General features: G+C 42.1%; 1 protein-coding gene across 1 annotated transcript in view; it reads right to left on the reverse strand.

Moving 5' to 3' along the window:
- Nucleotides 1–2686: 2686 nt before the first annotated feature.
- The window catches only part of LOC116047309 (anosmin-1), a 40170-nt gene continuing 21979 nt past the window's right edge, over nt 2687–20877 (reverse strand). The window contains exons 5-14 of the mRNA XM_031296021.2: nt 16761–16945; nt 16268–16397; nt 13717–13922; nt 11910–12054; nt 10667–10813; nt 8016–8104; nt 6750–6921; nt 5694–5914; nt 4861–5002; nt 2687–3882 (exon numbers count right to left, since the gene is read on the reverse strand). Of these exons, the coding sequence (XP_031151881.1) occupies nt 3824–3882; nt 4861–5002; nt 5694–5914; nt 6750–6921; nt 8016–8104; nt 10667–10813; nt 11910–12054; nt 13717–13922; nt 16268–16397; nt 16761–16945 (1496 nt within the window). The 3' untranslated portion in view covers nt 2687–3823. The remainder of the gene's footprint in view (nt 3883–4860; nt 5003–5693; nt 5915–6749; nt 6922–8015; nt 8105–10666; nt 10814–11909; nt 12055–13716; nt 13923–16267; nt 16398–16760; nt 16946–20877) is intronic.

A 20877-nucleotide genomic window follows, 5' to 3' on the forward strand; every position in this document is an offset into this window, starting at 1 on the left:
TGTGTAATGTGTGGCATGTTCTCAGGTCTGTCCATGTGTTCTGGTATTCATTAGACTTAGACTGAACATCTTTTGCAGCCTGACAGAAAGATCCTTTCATGTGTCCCCTGCCTGGTCCCACTCACCAGAGCCTAACCAGAAACATGCCACTGCCTGGAGCAAGGTCAGATTTCTCACCATACCACAGCATTAAAGCAACATTGCCTTTCCTAATGGAGAGGGGAAAAAACACTCTGGATATTTTTCATCAATCTCACAGACAATATATTCCATCTCATCATATTGAAGGAGTACCAGCGCAAATGGATGTAGTCCATGTGGTAGTAATCTGGAGCGCATGCCTGGGTCTCCTTGATGATCTCACTGACCTGAAACTCACGAGAGCAACGTTTGCTCTCAAATCGTTCAGGTTATGATCAGTGTCATCTGAAAAAAGGAAAGTCAAATCCATCCATTTTACTTTTTGCCTCATACTTCAAAGTAATGTTTGGATCGTACCTATCATCAAAACCTAAATTCCACCCATCCTTTAAGGGGTAATGTTACAGTTGCTCCGTCAAACTATTGTAGGATGACCCATAAAAGTGGCTTAGATTTGATAAATAGTAATGCATGGCTCATTGCAATGTTAATCTGCAGAACGGGTGCAAAGGGGTCAGAGGAGATGTGTGGGAGAAACAGCCTATCTTTGTTGCGCTCCTCTGAATGGACTCACTGTGTTATTCTCAGTTCTAATAAAATGAGGGCTAATGCCAACCAGGAGACGGGTAAATATTTAATTGACCGGGATTATTCGCAGAGCCAAATGAATAATATTGTTTTCATAAATATGTGTTCAAATTTGAAAGTGATATCCCCTGCCTGACTTTCACAATAGGGATGTAATGTCATGCAAAGTGAAAAAGCCCTCACTGGCCTTGTACCATAAGAAACAAAACTTTTGTACTGACGACTGGCCTATTATTTAGTTGTTGCATTTTTTTTCCCTTTCTTTTATGTCCTCGGAGACTTGGACGTCTTGCAACATGCCTCAAAAGAGGCTAGAGGCCCTTTTGTTTTGAGGTTTTCACACTAGAGGGCCATGGTATTTGGTGTGTGTAGAGAGGGACTGTGACAGCCTGAAAGGGAGAGGGGCTGGGCTGGCTCGCACAGAAAGGAGCCTTGGCTAAACACTGGCCCGGCTCCTAGAAAAGAGAGAGGGATTAGGGTGCACAGACCAAGAGGAACTAATCTCCTGTGACATAATAGAACTGTACATAAACAACATCCCTGAGAAGTGAGCGGCGAAGCATTGACTGACTGAAGAGGCTGAGTGTGTGAAAACAAGGGCTCAGAATAATTTGTCACTCGCTGTGGAAAATGGTGACAAGAACAGACTTCAAATCTAAACATCTGGACAGCAACGTCAAACATACACTTAGAAAAACAAGCACACCCACACAAATATGCAAACACACAGACACGATCAATGGAAATATTTGCAATACTGAATTGACATTGATTAACCTCCAACAGCAGAATAGAAAACTGTGCCTTTGCTAGCAGCACACTGGAAGGAATGTTGTCTCTTTGGTGACACTCAATTTCCTTAAGTGCAACAAAGGCAAATTAGAATTACACATGGCTCAGGCTCATGAAAATGCATCATTTTGAAACTTGAAAGCCAACTGCACCAATTAAAAAAATTTGTTTGTTTTTCCTTTGTGTTTGTCCCATCACAAACATTTCTGTTGACTGAAGTATTTTGACCTTTCTGATGATTTTTGGAAATGCCATAAAGTATCCAATTCATCTGAATTTAATTGAATCTCAAAGTACATGATTTGATGATTCTATTTTATTCTTTTTAATCTATGAAAGATATGAAATCCATCCACTGATGGATTCACTTCATGTTGTCTTTAAAGTCCAAAATGCCAGGTTTGGCAGATGCAGTGGTTTGAATACTTTGAATACTCTACCAATGAGCATGCTGATGTCCGTTAGCACAATGCAAGACAGTTTTTGTTCCTATGGAGGATGCATGCACTTCTTGTAAGTCACTTTGGTTGAAAGTGTCTACAAAATTACCTTAAATGTAAAGACCACATATACAGTACTGTGTAAATAAACATCTATCTTATTAACAAGAATGTAATGTCAACTTGCCTGGATACACGTAATAAAACATATAACGGTATGCACCATTAAACACTATTCTGCATGCGCTCCTCTCAGTATTGGATGTGTCCTAAAAAAGGCTTTTATCCAACACACACAAATAACTCAGCTTGCGGTTTTGAACACAGAAATCATGCACTCCATACATATAGGATTAACTCTCACAATGTCACTCTTAGCTATTTTCTTGTAAACATTTCCTCTTTTCATTTAGAGGGCGAAGGCTGCTGAGCAGAGGAGCGATTTAATACTTTCAAGTGCTCCGAGAAGCAAAGCATTATGTTGAGGGGCGCCCGACCTCAGCGATGGTAAATTTGCTTGGGCTGTTAAGCTAGATGACCTGTTTATTTGGACTTGCAGAGCGCATGTCTCAGGCTCCTGGACCGATCAGTGGATAGGCTGTACACAGAATCGGCCATGATGGCTTTTACAGCCAAAATAAGCAACATTAACTGCCAAACAGTTGAGCACTGGGAGGAGAAGCATGTCTGTTTACTTCTTCAATTAAACAAACAGCAAAGGGAAATGGTTAAGGATTATTTTATTACTTAGCATTTTGTACAGTTTCTACCATGGAAAAATAACATGTAACATAAGACTGTATTTACAATTCCATTTTTACAAAATGTCTTTACAAGATTTTCTTGCCAGTTCAAAAACTTGAGACTAGAACGCACGAAACAAACACATTCACACACATCCAAACCAAACTTTGTAATACACACATAAATAAATATAGACATTCACTGACTGTTCCACGACAAATATTTCTACAGCCAAGAACATGTACAATTCATCATTTCCACACAAGTTATAATTTCATTAATAAACATTACATATTACTCCCAATATAATTCTTTGTTAATCTGTTAATGAAATATTGCTAACATACTGAAAAGAGGTAACACAGACAATTATTACATGCCAACAGAATGCTAACGCTTGTCATGCAAAACCATTACAAGCTTTCAATTTGAAGCAAGTAATTAATTTACAGTTCAAAAAATCAAATGTACTACATGCAACATACTATGACTTTAGTTACATTATCCATCAGTACTGACTTATTCCTAAGCGCCTCTTAAATGGGTAACACAAAATAAATAGATTAATTTCTACTTTTCTTTCTTCATGAATAAACAATTTTTTTTTTTTTTTACAGTTCTGGCATTTCCTACCATCCATGTTCAGCCATCTTAAATCAAGTACTTGTTTGTCTTTAAACCATGACCTAATTGCCGGTCTTTGATCAACTGATTTCAATTTTGCTAATATCATGTGGCTGTGTGCGATGACAGCTGGATCACAACTATTTTAGGGGGCTTTAACTTTTACCTGGAATTTCATAACTTCTTGATGATTTGGGGGATGAGTTTGGGGAGCTGTGTACTAACCAACGCTGAATGTGAGACCTTGCGGTATAAATTTCACTCTACAGACCAACCCGTCCGCTGACATATTTCAGTCAAGGGAGAGGGGTTGAGAAGGAATAGCTGATGTGTTGTGGAGCCTGGAGAAGATGGACCCATATTTCACGAGCAGGGGGGTCAGTTCATGGTCTGGTGCGCTGTGTTTCTGTTTGGTTCCACACATTCCTTCCCTGACAGACAGGAGCAGAGAGCCACTGGTGCTTCTCCCTATTGGGTTTACCTCGACTTGCAGCTCAGTGCCTCTCCACTGATGGCTTCTGGTGGTGAGAGTGATGCTGCCGGAGTCTGGGTCCTAGAAAGACACACGTTATTTACACATTACTTGGCAGTGTTTAACCTGTTATACAGGTCATAAATATGTTTTACATCCCCTCCTTTTGCTGAGCTAAACAACCAGCGTTAAGTATGTCTGCAAAAAAAATATGCTGCCTAACCCAAAATAATGTGGAGGAAGCACAGCATCTTTTCTTAAAACTGCTGATTTTTTGGCAGCTTGGGGGCAGCGGACACAAGCTGTAAACATTTACATATTATCCCCTTATAAAGTTGATATGGCAAACTTGTTAGAGTTGTGTATTTTGGAAACCTGATGAATGTAAGATCAATATCCAGTTTTCTTTTAGCTCTGTTTTGCTCTCCACTAATTCATGAGGGAAATATCGGACACTTCAGCTGCTAAATGCTCCACTTGGGTTCTCTAGCTAGGTGTTTGGTGATGGGCAGGTAGCGTACAGTAGGTTTTTAGAGATTTTTCGCTGAAAACAGGTGGCTGTTGTGCCTGGAAAAACGACGCGGGCCAGAAAACCAAAAAGGTGAGCTAAAAAATGCCAAAACGCTCTGTAGAGCTGAGGGGAAATGCTGTAATTCTCTGTGGGTTCAGCACTTCAAGCAACCCCTTTCACATATAAGTGCACATAGGACAGAGCCAGGACAGCTGTTTCCTCCTTTTTTCCAAGAGTCTTTGTGCTAAACTAACCGGCTGCTAGCTGTAGCCTTATATTTGTTGTACAGACGTGAGGTTGGTATCTTCTCATCTAACTCTCACAAGAAAGCAAAATAACAAATAAAAACTAAAAATGTCAAACTATTGCTTTTAGGATAAAGATTTTTAGGATTTTAGGATTAAACATATACTGTATGCTGTTAGCACTGAGCAGTAAGAGCCACTGAATGAAACCCAACACAAACTTTAATAGATAGTCAAGAAAAAAATCACATTAGTTGACATGATGTATAGCACCAAAGACAGTGACAGTGACTTAGTACTTACGGTGTTGAATGACTGGTAATATGTTTGGGGTCTGGAAGGTCTTGACAGTGGCAGGACCTTCCCCTCCAGTTGTTATGACCTGCACCTCCAGTCTGTAGTAGGTGGATGGCCGCAGGTTGGACACGACAAGCAAATTATGATCCTGCCAAGTGAGGGAGGAGAGCAGCAGAAGACATGCAATCAGTTGAAATACAACAGAATTTGAATTTGACATGACTTGAATTGGAATGGGCTGTAAACCAGAGGAGTATCAGCTGCAGAGCTGTCTTTGCACAAGCCACAGACAAAAACAAAGACTTTGTCTTCATAAGGCTGGCTGTCTCTCCTTTTTTTTTGCTGCCAGCTTGATAAAGTGTGCGGTGGGTGCTTTTATTTATAGAAGAGTTCCAGAGGCTGGGAGGTGCAGATAGGCAGAACGTGTTGTTGATGGAGCAGATTATGTCAAAGAGCGGCTTTTTTTCGGAGCTCTCACAAAGGATGAAAGAGGAAGACGTGAAGGCAGATGAAAATGTAGAGGAGGATAACTTCCAGCAGGACACAACACTTCCTCAGATCTCTCCCTGTGCCTGTCTACACACCACCGCTTATCACAAGATTCATGCAAAGCGGTCACAACAGTGTTATCCTCAAATCACCCTCACCTCTGATAGATGTAGTGAAATGAAATGCTGAAAATAGAACATACCTTCCTACTACAAGGGACACTTTACTGACTATATATGAGAGCATGATCCCTGTGAGATATAGAAACATATTCAATCTGCAGCATTTGAAAACAGCCTTTACTCTATTACTAGTATGGGCCAATACTGTTTTAATGAAAATAGACTTACTGGAGGCAGGATCTGGGACTGGGAGATGATGCTGTTGGGCAGGCTGTTTTGTCGGCTTTCAGTGGTGATCTCGGCCCAGGTGACTTGGAAGCCTGTGATTCGCTGATGGGGAGCCACCCTGGACACACGCCACAGAAAGTTGCCGGTGATGTTTCCCTCACTGATGGAGAAAGAGGCCGTCAGGTTCTCTGGCTTAGCCAAAACCTTTGGAAGCCCTGGAGCTGTTAGGAGAAAGGTGGTCTCATTTAGAGTCTTGATATTAAAGTAGTTAGAATAGTTCAACATTTTGAGAAACACATTTACTGGTATTTGCTTTCTTGCTGAAAGATAGATGAGAAGCTTGATACCACTCTCATGTCTGTAACTAGTGAGCTTTAGAGCTGCTGCTAGGCAGATTTTGTTACCTGTGATCAGAGCCGGCTAGCTGTTTCCTCCTGTTTCCAGTCTTTTTGCTAAGCTAATCTAACTAGCTTCTGGCGGTAGCTTCATATTCAACGTACAGACATGAGAATGGCATCTATCTTCTCATCTAAAGCGAATTAGTGTATTTCCCGAAATCAATCAATCAATCAATCAAACTTTATTTATATAGCACTTTACAGCAACCAGCAGGTATCCAAAGTGCTTAACATCGAAAACCAAGAATAAAAACACATATCATACAATATAAAGAAAGAACATGTAAAATCAGAAATAGTTACAGAGAAACAGAAGAATGAAATCGTCACACCACTGCTACGTATTAAAAGCCTGACTAAACAGATGCGTTTTAAGTTTGGACCTAAAAAGAGCTACATCTGTAATAGTGCGGATATCAGGGGGTAACTTGTTCCAGAGTCTCGGAGCAGCAACTGCAAAAGCCTGGTCACCCCACCGTTTATATCTAGACCTTGGCACTTCTAAAAGTCGCTGGTTTGAAGACCGAAATGTTGAACTATTCCTTTAAGAGTGTATAGATTTTCTCATCTTTATTTTAATATGCTACGGTGTGTGATTACTGTGTAATACAGATCGATTTCAATATGTCCTTTACGCGTCAAACCGCTGAATACTCACCTCCCTCCCCTGGACAGGGGATGTGTTTGTGAGTCTTGCTACGGATGGTTGCACAGGATGGGGTGAGGAAGGTGGTGCTCTCGTCCTTGGAGCGTCTCTTGGACTTCAGCATGTGAACAGTGACTTTGTACTTGCAGGAGAACAGCAGGCCTGGGAGGTTGATGTAGTTCTCCTGAGCCAAGAAACAAATTATTCAGCCCTGATGACTTTGACATGTCACCCAGGTCAGGTCCCATGGAGCTTCAGAGATAATTAAATACATAGTGCTGGGGCAGATCACATTCCCACTCAGACCTCAGGAACATGCCCCACATTACAGGACCACTTTGAACACTCACATGGTAGGGGTTAGACCACTATCCTTCTATTCAACTTACAATATAAATGATTTTTTACAGCTTCCACATGTCGCATAAACGCAACTTAATTAAGAAGCAGCAACCAAAGTAAGTTATTTTTCAAAAGAGAATGGCCTGTAAATCCCTGTTAATGAATTCTGTGCTGCAGTCTTACACTTTACACGTATTTCAAACTTTAATCATCTATTGATCTTAACAAAAAAAAGCCATTCTCATCTCTAACCAGGAAATACAAAAAAAATCCCGCTGACTGGTGGATTTAGATCTTACATTTGTAATAAAGAGGTTCTACATTAATAGGCAGTCCCTCGAGAGAGGGTGTGTGTATATCCTCTCCGATATGAAACAGCTTTGATTAAAAGTGAATGAGGCGCTGTGCTCACATAAAAGCACAAGCCCTGGAATCCTTCCCAGCGATCTATAGAAAATGGATGTATATTTCCTAGCAACGAGAGCGCTGGTCCCCAAAGAATGTGTTGATTGCCAGGCCTCTGCCATCCTGTATCAGCCTGAGCCCAAGACTCTCCCAACCCCTACACAGAGCCTACAAGGAAGCCCCGTGCAAAATGCATGGCTGCAGCCGTTGGAGGTGAATGATCCCCCATTCCGGGAAACGTTGTTTAAGTAAATGCATTTTATTGGCCAACACACCACATGCCTGACCACACGACTGACTCATGATATTGAAAACAACAGCCAGTGATTTGCCCAGTGCAAATCCAACGCAACAGGGCTTCAGGCTCACTCAGTGAAGTTGTTTTCTTTAGTTCTTTCTAAGCATCAGACAAAAGGTGAGGCACATGCTTTGCATAGCACAGAGCTGCTGATCAAGATGTAGCTCTGCGCTTTGCACTCTGTGATCAGACCTGCAGTTGGAAGGTATGTGAAACGGCTGCTGGAGACTAACCTGCGTGACAGATTTCTCCGGTCCTCGAGTCTCGTTGTGGCTACAGTACTCCGGCATCCACTGGACATGATAGCGACTCACAGTGGGGTCTGAAACAAAGGGAGGATGAAAAGAGAGAATGTCACATCACATGACAAAGACCCAACTCAGTACTCGGATCTTTAGCTGAGCAACAAAGAGCAATCGATGACTCGATGAGCAAAATGTCTAAACAGAAAATGCATTGACAACTATTTATTATATCCAATGAAGATTCAATGATTGCTCATTTGCTCTAGGTGGGCATTTTTGACTTTGTTCTTAGTTTTTAACAGGCTAAACAACCAATCAGGTAATCAATAAGCAAAATAATCCTTGAAGTCACAGACACTGAAGTCCAAACTGCTCTTAACGTATGTGCATAAAACTTGCTTTGGACAAAGGCATCAAATGAACCGGTCAAATAAATGTAGTCGAGTAAAAAGCATAACACTTCTGCCCCTCTAAGTATGAAGTAGCCTTAGATATCTGAAATTGCACCTTTATACAGTACTTAAGTAAATGTACTTAGTTATGTAACACCACTGCACCCACTGAACATGAATTGGATATCAAAAGACAATCCGACTGGCTGAAATGATTAACTGATGGGTATCTCGCAAATTACAACAGTCCCTATCTGAGATCTGATATCACTATTTCCATAATTGATGATCCTGATAACTAATGTCTCTGAAAAAAAAGAAACATGAAAGCACTTTCTTCTTTATCCTTGTTTTAGTTTATTAACATCATTTTCCTGTTTCCTAAACCTTTCCTTTTGTTTGCTGAAGGCTCAATTCCCAAGCCAAACTTTTCTACTTCAACTTTAAGGATTTGCATTCTCATCAGTGGAGTAGCAGCCTTCATTATTGTACAGTAGCTCCTCCTGAGCTCATCAGTGGCATTTATCTGCCAATCACCCTCATCTTATGTTGCTAGATTTACTATTCATTCAACTGTGTTGCTTGCATATGTGAAATACATCTCCGATTAATAATTGAGTTATGCTATGTTTGCCCCACAGCGGGGGCCTGGGTTGTGGTGGGGAGATAAAAGGGGTCCTTTGAAGGCTTAGACACAGATCTGGCACTTGGAGCCCCTGAGCTCTTTGGAAGCAGAAAAGAGGAATTACAGGGAACCGGGAAAAAATAAACAAGATATGCTTAGCTGGGACTGACAGAGAGGGGAAGTGGTATGTAAAACAAGAAATGGGACATGTAAATCAGGTAGAGAACAGAACCTCAGCAGTGTTGGATAAATCCTGGCGGGAAGCGAGCCTCAGAAGTGCCGCCACCGCCGGACTGCTGTCTATTGTCTGGGTGTTGGGCAGACAGCGATATATTATCTAAGCTGGTGTACAGTAAGACTCTCTTTCGTCTGCTGGATACAACCCAGAAGCTGCTCTGGATCACAGAGACAATGAGTGAGAGTTTAATCACGGTTCAGTTAACCTGTCCCTTCTCCCTGTCACACAAACCAGATGTCCAGAGACTACAACTCTCCAGACCATCTGTACGTCTGTATGTTTACAGTAGTGGAACCCAGGTTGTCAGAGTCAAAGCAAGGGTCATGCCTCAGACTAATGAGTGGCAGTGGCACGCACGCACGCACGCACTCTCACACACACACACACACACACACACACACACACACACACACACACACACACACACACACACACACACACACGCACACACACACACACACGCACACACACACACACACACACACACACACACACACACACACACACACACACACACACACACTGCAGACCAGCACTGCAAACGTGACAGAAAAAGAAGCTGGACCAGGATTAACTCTGCACTGCAACACTGTGATTCCCAAGCCACGTTTGATCCCCGTCAGCATCACTCAGCTCTCTGAGTCCAGGCCAACCTCACTAACAGCTCTGGGCAAACTCTCTCTCCCCCTTCTCTCTCTCTCTCTCACACTGATTCAGCAGTTGGTGTCTCACCAGGCCTTTCCTTCAGCCAGGGCTTGCATTCTTGACTCTAAGATGTGGAGTTTGGCTTAGGGGATGACATATATTAGTAACATAACATAGACCAGTGAATGGGACTTGACAGGTTACCCTGAGAGCATGGCTTTCAAGGTTTCCATATTTCCACTCTGGTATTAACAGAAGGTTTGGGGAATGGACACCGCTGGGACAGGCATTCCTATAGGCTTTAACCCCTTGCTGTGCCACAGCCCACAACCGTTTCTGTTCCCCATGACATCAGGTCTTGTAAAACAAAATGGACCGCTTCAACACTAATGTGAGGGCGAGGATGTATTAAATACAGCTGTCAATAAATCCCATCGCACGGCTCCGGCTCTGTGTGTTTATTGTTCTTTACTGAACGGTGGCTCTGCTCTATGTGCAGGTTTACACAAATTTGCCCAGTGCTCACATTACTCAGCTCTCACAATGACACATTGTTTCATTTATTTCATTTACACCATCTGATGCCACATTTATAAAAAAGAATCTTCCTTTGCTTGAGTAACTGAGGATCAGTCATAACACTTTATTATGGTGTACATGAGTCATAGTGATTGATGTGCATAATGGGGTGCAAATTAGATTCTAACAAAGCTGTAAATCAATACAGTAGAGTGCATACCTCCCCGGTTCTTCCAGTAGACACGGACCTGCAGCTGGCCATCCTGGTAGAAGGGCGTGCCTATCTCCAGAGGGCCAGAGGGGCGTTTGGCCAAGGTCGAACCAAGAGGGGATATCTCCTCCTTCTTTGACTTGAGCACTGATTTTACTGGGAAGAGAAAGGAGAAATGTTTGCTGCTGTAGCTAAGACAGTGACTGTCTTGTTGGCAGACTCTCCAGCATGGTAACAGAAACACACAATTATATCTTTGTAATATCACAGCAGTTACAACATGTTCTTTATGCATACATGTGGTGTGACTTGATGGGTACGCACAGTACTGCGTAAAACAGCCAAGATTAGGGGTTCAATTCCAGATGTGCTGTCAGCGCACCTTGGCCATTGCTGCTTTTTGCAATTCTCATGCTGATGGTTTGCCTGAAGACTCTCAGTAATTTAGGAAAATTCAACTCTCAAAGAAAACAAACAAACAAAGAAAATTGGATTCTGTTTGTTCAGCCAACCTCATATGTATCTGCAATCACAAAACTGCAGCTCCATCCAGATTTTTTTCCTTCTTTTTTTAATTTGTTTTATTTCAGGAAGTGCATGACTCTGGATGCACCTACCTATGATTTGGTTGCAGTGGACTATTAACCAAAACTAAGGTGTTTTGGCTAAAAGTATTAACTAAATCACAAATATATAGTAAAACAAGACTAAAAGTCTACAGCCATGCTAATGTTTACCACGTTCACCATCTTAGTTTAGCGTGTTAGCATGTTAGCATTTGCAAATAAGCACTAAACACAAAATACAGCTGAGGATGATGGGAATGTCATTAGTTTGTCAGGGATTTGGTCATAAAGTGGACAAAGTAAAATTTCGACCTGATGATGGTGCAAGATTGAAAAGCCAGTGATTACCCTAGTGATTACAATTCATCCTGAGAGGGACACGGATGTCTGAACTACATTTCTATCTATTTCGACAATCCATCCAGTAGCTGTCCATTAACATGTCCCTCAAAAGCCACATATGTCAACCTCAGCTAGAGCTAGAGAAAAAGTCACTAGGATTCATCTTCTGGGGACTGTGAATGTCTAGATAAAATTACATTGCAATCAATACAATAGTTGTTGAGATATTTCAGTCTTGACCAAAGTGGTGGACTGACCAACTGACATTGCCATCCCTAGTGACTAAAAACACATAATAAGTCTGACAGCTGAATGACCAACAGAAAGATAGCACCAATGTTTACCTGATTCATTATTTTGGGTGGTGCTGAAGTGGAGAGAAGCCTTGGAGCTCTTCAGCCGCACCTGTCCCCAGTATGTGATGGCTTGCAGCTCCACAGTGTAACTGCTGTTTTGTTGCAGTCCCTCCAGATCCACCCATCTCTGAGCCTGCAACAACAGAAAACACTTGCATGTTGGATTTTGTATGTTACCACATTGTCACTTGAGGCTTCTTTCAAAGCCCTGTCATTGTCCCAGTCATAGTTCCAGCTCAGCTCAGCCTGGGCCAACACTGGCTTGCGGGAAAGCCCTGCTTATTAAGAACACATGTGGAGTTGGGGAAGGTATTGTGGCGAGGAGATAGCCTTCAGGGCCTTGTGATGGAGCCGTATTATCAGAGCCTCCCAGGGCTTCCTCACTGTGTTTGACTTGCAGCATTCCACCATCAGCGTGAGCTTGATGAATTCTTGTTATTGACTGTGCGTGTTTTGACATTCCTTTACCAGCAGGCTGCTTTCAATGCCCTGAGGTGCCAAAGTGGAAACCAGTAGTACATGTGTCCATGGGTGTCTGGTGTCTCCCACCTCTATCTCCTCTGTGCCACATCTGCTATGCATTTCATACACTAATTCAGGAGAAGACTCTATAGAGGTGTGTGTGTGAACTATACAATCTGTCTATCTGCCCAAGTAGGTATGTGCCATCAGGTCACATGTTGCTGGATGTATTGTGCAAATGGCTCATAAAACGTTTGAATACCAAATGTATTTAGATATGCGCAAGGGAGTATGTAATTTATGAGGACAGTTAATGATTTATCTATAAGGTTAATTTATATGCTTATGGACCCGTTGCTTCAAACAGTCTAATCAATGCTTGCATACACACTTCTATGTAGAAGCAAAAAAACAAACAAATTTGTAATACTATCAAAATATTATTCTGTGGCTTTCTGAGTTGTCGTAGCCAGGAACAGTTTGTTAAAGCTTTTATATCCAAATTGTATTAATCTATTCTTTGTGATCGCAAGTGGGGCTTAGTCTATGATGTGACATCCCAGACAACGGTTCATTAAAACTCTTTTTTCTGGCTGGACCAAATAGTTGAGAATGTTCCAGTATGCAAACTAAACTATTCCAAGACATTAACAGCTGGAATCAATGGTATTTTTCCTTTAAAAGAGATATTTATGTCATTATTAGAGAATGTTTCTTAAATGTTTTTAGCTGTTCTGTTTTTCTGAGTCTCCCCTTAGTTTAAATATACTGTAGGCATTAATGGTGAAGATAATAATAGGAGAGGAATTGTAAGTATAGTTATATAACCACTTGACTTTGAAACTGCTTGAAAAATGGGACAAATAAAAACCCATGTAACCACTTCAGAAACAACTGCTTGAATTGCACATACAAAAACCGAGTAGGAGAAAATGAAAGCTCCAAAATACAAACTGCAAAAAAACAACAAACAAACAAATTGAGATATTTAAGAAACACAGCTCTTGAAATCACGATTTATAACTGTTTTCTTTAAAGCTTAACAGGGTGTTTAAGGGTTCTTTCATCAGTATATAAGGAATTAAAACAATGAAGACCACATTGTATCAATCTGTGTGTGATTGATTGAGTGCCTTGCAAGTATATACAAGTCCTATTCCATGTTTATCCTTTCTTCCACTGCAGGCCTGCATGGATAATATTAACAGTGATCTGTGAAGGCCAGAGAGGAGAAGATGCTGAGATAATCCTGGACAAGAGCCTGGCGTCTTAGAGAGAGGAAAAGGGAGAGAAAGAGAAAGAACACATCACTGAGACAGGGTGAGAAGATTACCCCGTTGGTGGTCTTTCTCCTTTTCTTCTTTGATGGCACCATCGACTTGGTAGGCACAGTCCAGCTCCAGAACACTTTGTAGTGATGTATGGGGATATCAGGCTCCTCTGGCAGGGTCCAGTTGAGACGGGCTGTCACCAGGCCTTCGTCACCCAGCGTCACGTTGCTGACACGCAAACTGGTTGGGCTGGGAGGGGCGGACGGATCTGAAGACATAGCAACAACAAGACACAACACAGTCAGCTCAGCGGTAACAGATTTCAGTACATCTGTAGGCATTTAGAGCGGAAGACAAAGACGGCCTCTAGGTCTTGTATGTGACAAATCTTGAGCCAAGGCAGTTTTCTTGCAAGTATAATTTCAGGTCGAATGCATTACAGGCCAAGACACCTTTCACCACTTGCGGGTTAGCATTGCAGTTAAGGAGGGGGACCAGTATGACACTGTGTAAAGTAATTAGTCCTCCACTGACAATCTGCCATGAGATGTTATGACATGTGTCATGTCACGTCTATGATGGCGTTCGGCAGGACCAAGAGCGCAGGTCAGGGGTTAACAAACACATGCTGCTCACTTTGGCTCCACACTCGACATTCCTGTACTCTAAGTAATGTGTGTGTGTGTGTGTGTGTGTGTGTGTGTGTGTGTGTGTGTGTTGGTGTGTGTAGTAAAGCTGGTTCTGAACCCATCCGTATGAGCTGTGACCCATCTGATGTCAGCCTGGTGCAGGAGGAGGGGCAGGGCCACATGCCAGACGGCAAACCAGAGGGAATAGCCCCCGTAATGAGAAAATGATTCATGCCACAGCCTGTTGGCTCTCCTCTTCTACTGCCCTCTCCCACCTGAAACACATTTAATCCAGTCCAACAACACAATTGGACACATTGGTTCTCCATACCAGCTGATGTTGGCTGTGCAAGATAAATAAGCAGTCAGTTCTTACAAATTGCCCTAACAAAGTATGGTAGTGCAAAATTGCAATCAGATGATATGGCCGTACTATATAAATAACAATGGCATGACAGAATGGCCAGGAGCTCATCAAATCCATGACAGCTCCCATCAATCTATCAACGTTCTGGCACTGATTGGCCTGATTGGAGATTGGTTTCCATCCCTGCAGCAGAATCCTTTTCCCACCTGGTGCCTGGCTCTGTCTGACAGCCATCCAAAACGCTCTGGGGAGTAAATGTATGCCGAAGGATTGACAGGGCAGGTCAACACACAAACACACGCCACCAAACACACTAATACTTTTTGTATTTGTACAAGTTTTCAGTATTTGGCAAAACATGGAAGTAATTAGGATGTCTGCCAGTGTTCCACTGATAAACAACTTAATATATATTAAAGAATAAATAACACAAGCTTGGTAAAGTATGTTGATGTGCACTGTGCGTCACACAGATGAAAAAATGTAAGTGATCCATACAATGCAGATACTATTTTACATGATATACATTTACAGACTGGGCTGCATAAGGCTGAACTTGGCACATGTCTCTGCCTCTACATGTCAAACAAACACTGTATCTGATCTGGATCAGATTCAATATCGACACATTATATTCACAAATCTGCAATCCCTGGGAACCACACAACAATTGGCCGTTGCTTTAACAAATCCCATCTGCAGCACAACACTGTGACTTAGTGTCATTCAACACTAAAACTGCAGGGTACAGGAGCAGAGCAGCAACACAGAATGCCATCAGACCTTGTTCACTAATCTGTGGCAAAGATCTGAAGCGCGTCTAGGTTACGTCACTCCCTCTGGAGGCAAGACAACACTTGCATTCATTTGAAACCTGCAATATCCTGACTAATTCAGACATATTACATTGTATATGACTGTAAAGAGGGGGGAACCCCTCCTTTGAAGACATAAACTAAGATCTGGTTGCAACACAGACAAAAAAAATGTCTGCACACCCAGTCCCTCCTCATTACTCGCATTTTACTTGGCATCGGCATGAATTATCCTTTCCACTTAGCTCACTGGGTAAATGTGTGGAAGCTGTGGAGGGGAAGCACTTATTTACAATTCAGGTTAACAGGGTTAAGAAAAGAATTCAGAATTATTCAGAAAAAGACCTGAATACAGTTTTAAATTAACACATTGAAGCAGTGTGAATGCCATCAGTAAATAGTAATAAATGTATGTTTGGCTTTACCAATCATATTTCAGTCATAATCCGTTTTCTGCTGCTGTATGGAGCCATCGGGTATAACAGCTTAGCACTTCAGTTCTCACTAAAAATACTGTTTAGTTCTCAAAAGAGTTGCAAGGTGCAAAGTGGGGGTGAATAAAAACTGATTTATTTTTTTAAACGACAAACAAAATACACCCTTTCTTTGAGTCAGTGATGAAGAAAGCTTCACCACATACACTTGGTTTGTAAGGTCAGATAAAAAGTCAAATCAGGTTTTGCAACTCTTTCTCAAATGCTCCACCTGTTCCAAGGTCTTAACCATAACAAATGGAGGGCAGTGGGTGTCAAACAGGAACTTAAGGCCACACACACGTGCATATGTACATACACACACAGACCTCTGGAGGAGCGGAAGTGTTTGCTGGGTGCAGTGAAGCCGCGGGTCCCATGGACATTGACTGCAGCAACTCTGAACTGGTACCATCTGCTGGCTCTGATGTCAGCCAGTTGGACGCGCTCCTCTGCAGTCTGAGGGACAGATGGGGGGAGAGAAAACCACAGGGGTCAGGGTTCACGCAGGGTCACAGCCTCATGTGAGTTTGCTGCCACATCAGTCATCTGTGTGTTTCTCTTTGCCAAACTTTCAAAGACACTGTGACTGTGAGGAATGTGCAACCGTGTGCAACAGTCTGTCAGCGCACTGCAGCACTTTCACAGCTGTAGCATGTGGCAAGCTGGGACATGTAAAGCTGACATTTCTTAGTGATACAAATCCCAAATGTCTGATCAAAGGAATCACTCACATGACATCAGTTGATGGGATCTAAAAGAGAAAAACTTTTCATCTTACTGACATGCTTTAGTATTTTTGCACATTTGGTGCATTCCTACCTGTGCCACAGTCTGCCACTCAGTGGCATCGTCTTCACTGGGGTGGATGCCATAATTCCAGCGGCGCTGCACCACATAGAGGACAGGCTCCACAGAAATGTTGAACTTGGAGGACCAGCGGATCTCCAGCTGACCCGACGGCTGCTCCAAAAACACTAGCTCTTTCCTTGGCTTCAGAGGGACTCCTAAAAGTACAAGCAAGATAGACGATACCATGACAGGAATTAATATCACCACTGTATGGAACATTGTAGGTGAACTTCAACATTAAATTGTAGTTGTCCAATCTTGGGTGGAAAGATAAATGACACCATCAGAGTTGGACAGATACAGATTTGAAAATGAGACATGACCTCACCGCAATAGATTTAATACATGCTGCGGGTCAACAGCATCATCTTTCTACTGTGACAGATTGTGATATTTCCTGGCCAGAGTGATGTGTTTTAGTAGCTGCGCTTCTTAGTAATGACACACATAGTTTGCATCTAGGTATGTGAGATGGTGCGCGTAAGGTCTCCATCTCTTGCAGACATGCAATACCCCAGTGCAAACATACATACATGCATGTAAAGTTTTTTGCATCATTGCACTTCACATTCAGCCTTTCAGAAGAAGTCGATGTGGCCATGTGCAATAAATTAGAGCTTTATTAAGTGCGGGACTGGGCCAAATGCTCAGCCAAGTCAGACTCTCTCAAGTAAATTTATTGCACTGGAGACGTAGTGAGTTGTTGATTGAGCGTTGGGTACAGTGATAATGAGATGGAGATTGGAAAAGCAAGTTTGAAAGTACAGGAGAAGGCTGAATACATCTCACAGTTCTCAATAAATCACCTAGCACTTCAGACCATTATGTTGGACCTCTGTTGCTGCTGAGCGGCCCACCCCTGCTCGGCAGTTATAAACAGCATCAACACACGCTCAAGGCTACTGCGCAGCGTGTCGGTAAACAACATAATCAAGACTGTGTTTTGTATGCAGAGCGCTTGATCTACTTATATCTCTATTCAGTCTTCATACAGGGCATGTAAAGTGATTGATTAGTGCATATAAAATCCTGGAAGATGGAGGAGGGTCTTTGAGCCACATGCATATGAAGTCAGTACTTTGTTTTGTCCCGCTGATAACAGCTTTCTGCACACTAACAGCTGGGGGTCATTGTGCTGTGGTTTCACAGCTCCACAGTCCAGTGTGTGTGTGTGTGTGTGTGTGTGTGTGTGTGTGTGTGTCTGCATGTGCGCAAACAAACGTGTCACATTTCCTGCGCAATACTGAACACCACAGCATTCCTCTTTTCCCTCTGTCTTAGCTCATCTTCCCACAAAGTCACATAAGTACTTCTGCAACACACACACAAACACACATATACAAACACACAACCTCTCTCTTCCGCAATATGTGGGAGAGCAAGGAATACACTTTCTCTCAGCTAGCTCTTTCCAAAGATAACTTTTGGGTCAAGTTTGGTCCAAGAATCATACAGCATTTTTCAATGGCTGTATGCTTCCTCCAAACCGTGATGTAACTGCTGCTGAAGCAAGAGTACGGCGTCCATTCATGTCTTAATCGTGCCAACAATTACACTCCAGGAATATAATTCTCAATACTCACGCACATACTGTCATAATGATTGCTGTAATTACAGTTGAGGTTGAGGAAAACACTACAAATACTGCTTGTAGCACAAGGACATACCGTAAACTGAATATGGCTGATGGACTGATTAACTGACTGGCTTGTTGTGACAATGTGGTGATAACTCCATCATTTATCTTCAATTTCAATCCGGCATCTACATTTTTCCCTTATTTTTTTCATTTTAACCACACCTTCAGCTCCTTTGCCAGTTTCTCTCACAGTATAGTGTAGAGCTGTGCACTGCTTTTATTCAGAATACAGACAAATTGGGTAGCATCACATGTGGTGCTATTTCTTCTGAGTAACAGAGAAAATGAGAGAACTAGAGAGAAATATATGAAAACAAAAGAACTAGAGGAGCCTAATAAACCACCTATTTCCATACGTGCACTGCATATCTTATCAGAGGTACACCCCCGCGAATACATCTTCGATACGACATTACAAAGCAGTGGATGATGTCGAACAGCATCGGGCTCTATTGATGTAAAAAAAAAAAAAAAGAAGCTTTAATACTCAATCAAAAAGCACAGTGGGGGTCCAGTCCTGAACACTGAAGTTTTTCTTTATCAGGGACATACACATGGGCTAGGGACCCTAACCTGAACACACACACACACACACACACACACATCTGAGAGTGATCTCAGTGGGGGAAACGCTTCATTTCTTCCCGCTTGTGTTTGCTAATGGCTTCCAGCATCATGGCTCATCATGGCAAAGACTACACACAAACTTGTGCACACATAGAAACAATTACGCTCTTCAAACCATGAGCACCTAATTAGACCTTTAACACTGAGGAGGACTGGGACAGGAATTCCATCCAGACTTTCACTAAAACGCTGAGTGTAATTCAATGTAAATGCAGTGCTGACGGCGACCCGTCATGATCTCAGTGTTTGGACTGAAAATCAGCGTGTAGGCTGCTTGATTTGAAGGTCTCACAGTGTGGTGAATGGTTTTCATTGACTGGGTCACTGTATTGAAATTTTCAAGGTTACGCCTGCTTTCATCTTTCCAAGATTAACGTGCTGTTCACCTTTTGAGCACAACATCCACCGTGAAGTCCCTCAGGATTCTTTCCAAATCAAATATAAATACTAGCATGCTCTTCTGTGTGCAAAGGCTCAAAATCACATGCTCTTGCCTCTATCAGCTACAAACAGTAAAACATGCTTACACTAGCTGCAGTGTGATTCAAAGCATACACATTCGATCACTGCTGCGGTTCAAAGCTTGATTTAGACTCATCTTCCACTGCTTTCACTTCAACATCTCCTCAACTTTGTTATGGCCTCAGGCTGCCAGCAATTGTGCGCTGATAGTGTATATAATGTAGTTCAGAGGCTCCTGGTTCTCTCACATAACAACTCAGCACCCTCAGATCATCAGGCCGCCTTTAGCAGCACTATTAAACTGTTTTACTGGAGCAAAGATTCCTGGGTACATCTGTGTTTGTGAAACCCTCAAGCTTATCCAGCAAATTCAAAGCTTAAGATATATTCTAATTTACAGCAGGAACAGCATGAGGGATGTGTGGGTGAGGTGCAACACAAAGAGATGAAATAAAGATTTATGATTCCGAGCAAGTTGTCAACAATTGTTCAACATAATCTGCAATTTGCGTCGTTGAGATTTAAAACTAATGTTTGACAGAGAGGCATTAATTGGCCAACACTGTTTATGAAAACGGTACAAACTGCAACAGTTAATCCCATTAAAAACATGACGTTTGCATTGGACCATTACCAGATATGAAACGTCATTTATTGAGTAGGATAAATAGAGAGGGAGGGAGTATCCATGATTCAGCTGATGAACCGTGTTAATCCGGTCTCTCTGGAAAACAGTAATGAGCAATGATTAAATGAAGTGATGAGTTGCTGAGTGCACAGACAATTAAACAACTTTATCAGTGCACTCAGTCTAACATTTAGACACTTGTGCATTCTAGTCTGTCAACCTAGCTTGCTGTCGAACTCCCTTCTTCCTGTAATTAATAAATTAGGTTTGTTTCTAATATGTGTTTTGCATGATAATAATCACATTGCATTTTCATTTAAACCTGCAATAGCTGATTTCTTGGCCACTTTGGGGCAGCAGAGACAAGTTGTAAACACAACATTGACATATCATCAGCTTTTAAGGTAATATGCCAAACTTGTTAGCAAAGAGTTGCTTATTTACACATCCAACAGTTACAATGCAACATAATTATTCATTTGGAGTGGTGTTTTTGGCCACCTGATGAATGCAAGTCCATTATTCAATCTCTTTTTAGCTGCTAAAGGAACCATTATTCAACTGTGTCTGTCTGCTGAGCAGGTAACGAACAGTGGATTTTTAGCGCCTTTTTGCTGACAACAACTGCCTGCTGCATCTATGAGAGCGGTGTGAATGAACCAAATGTTAAGGTTGCGGGCCGGACACCTAAACAATGAGCGGAAACTCCCTATAAAGCTCTGTAAAGCCGA

The sequence above is a fragment of the Sander lucioperca genome, chromosome 8 (genome assembly GCF_008315115.2).
Source record: "Sander lucioperca isolate FBNREF2018 chromosome 8, SLUC_FBN_1.2, whole genome shotgun sequence".
Classification (NCBI taxonomy): Eukaryota; Metazoa; Chordata; class Actinopteri; order Perciformes; family Percidae; genus Sander; species Sander lucioperca.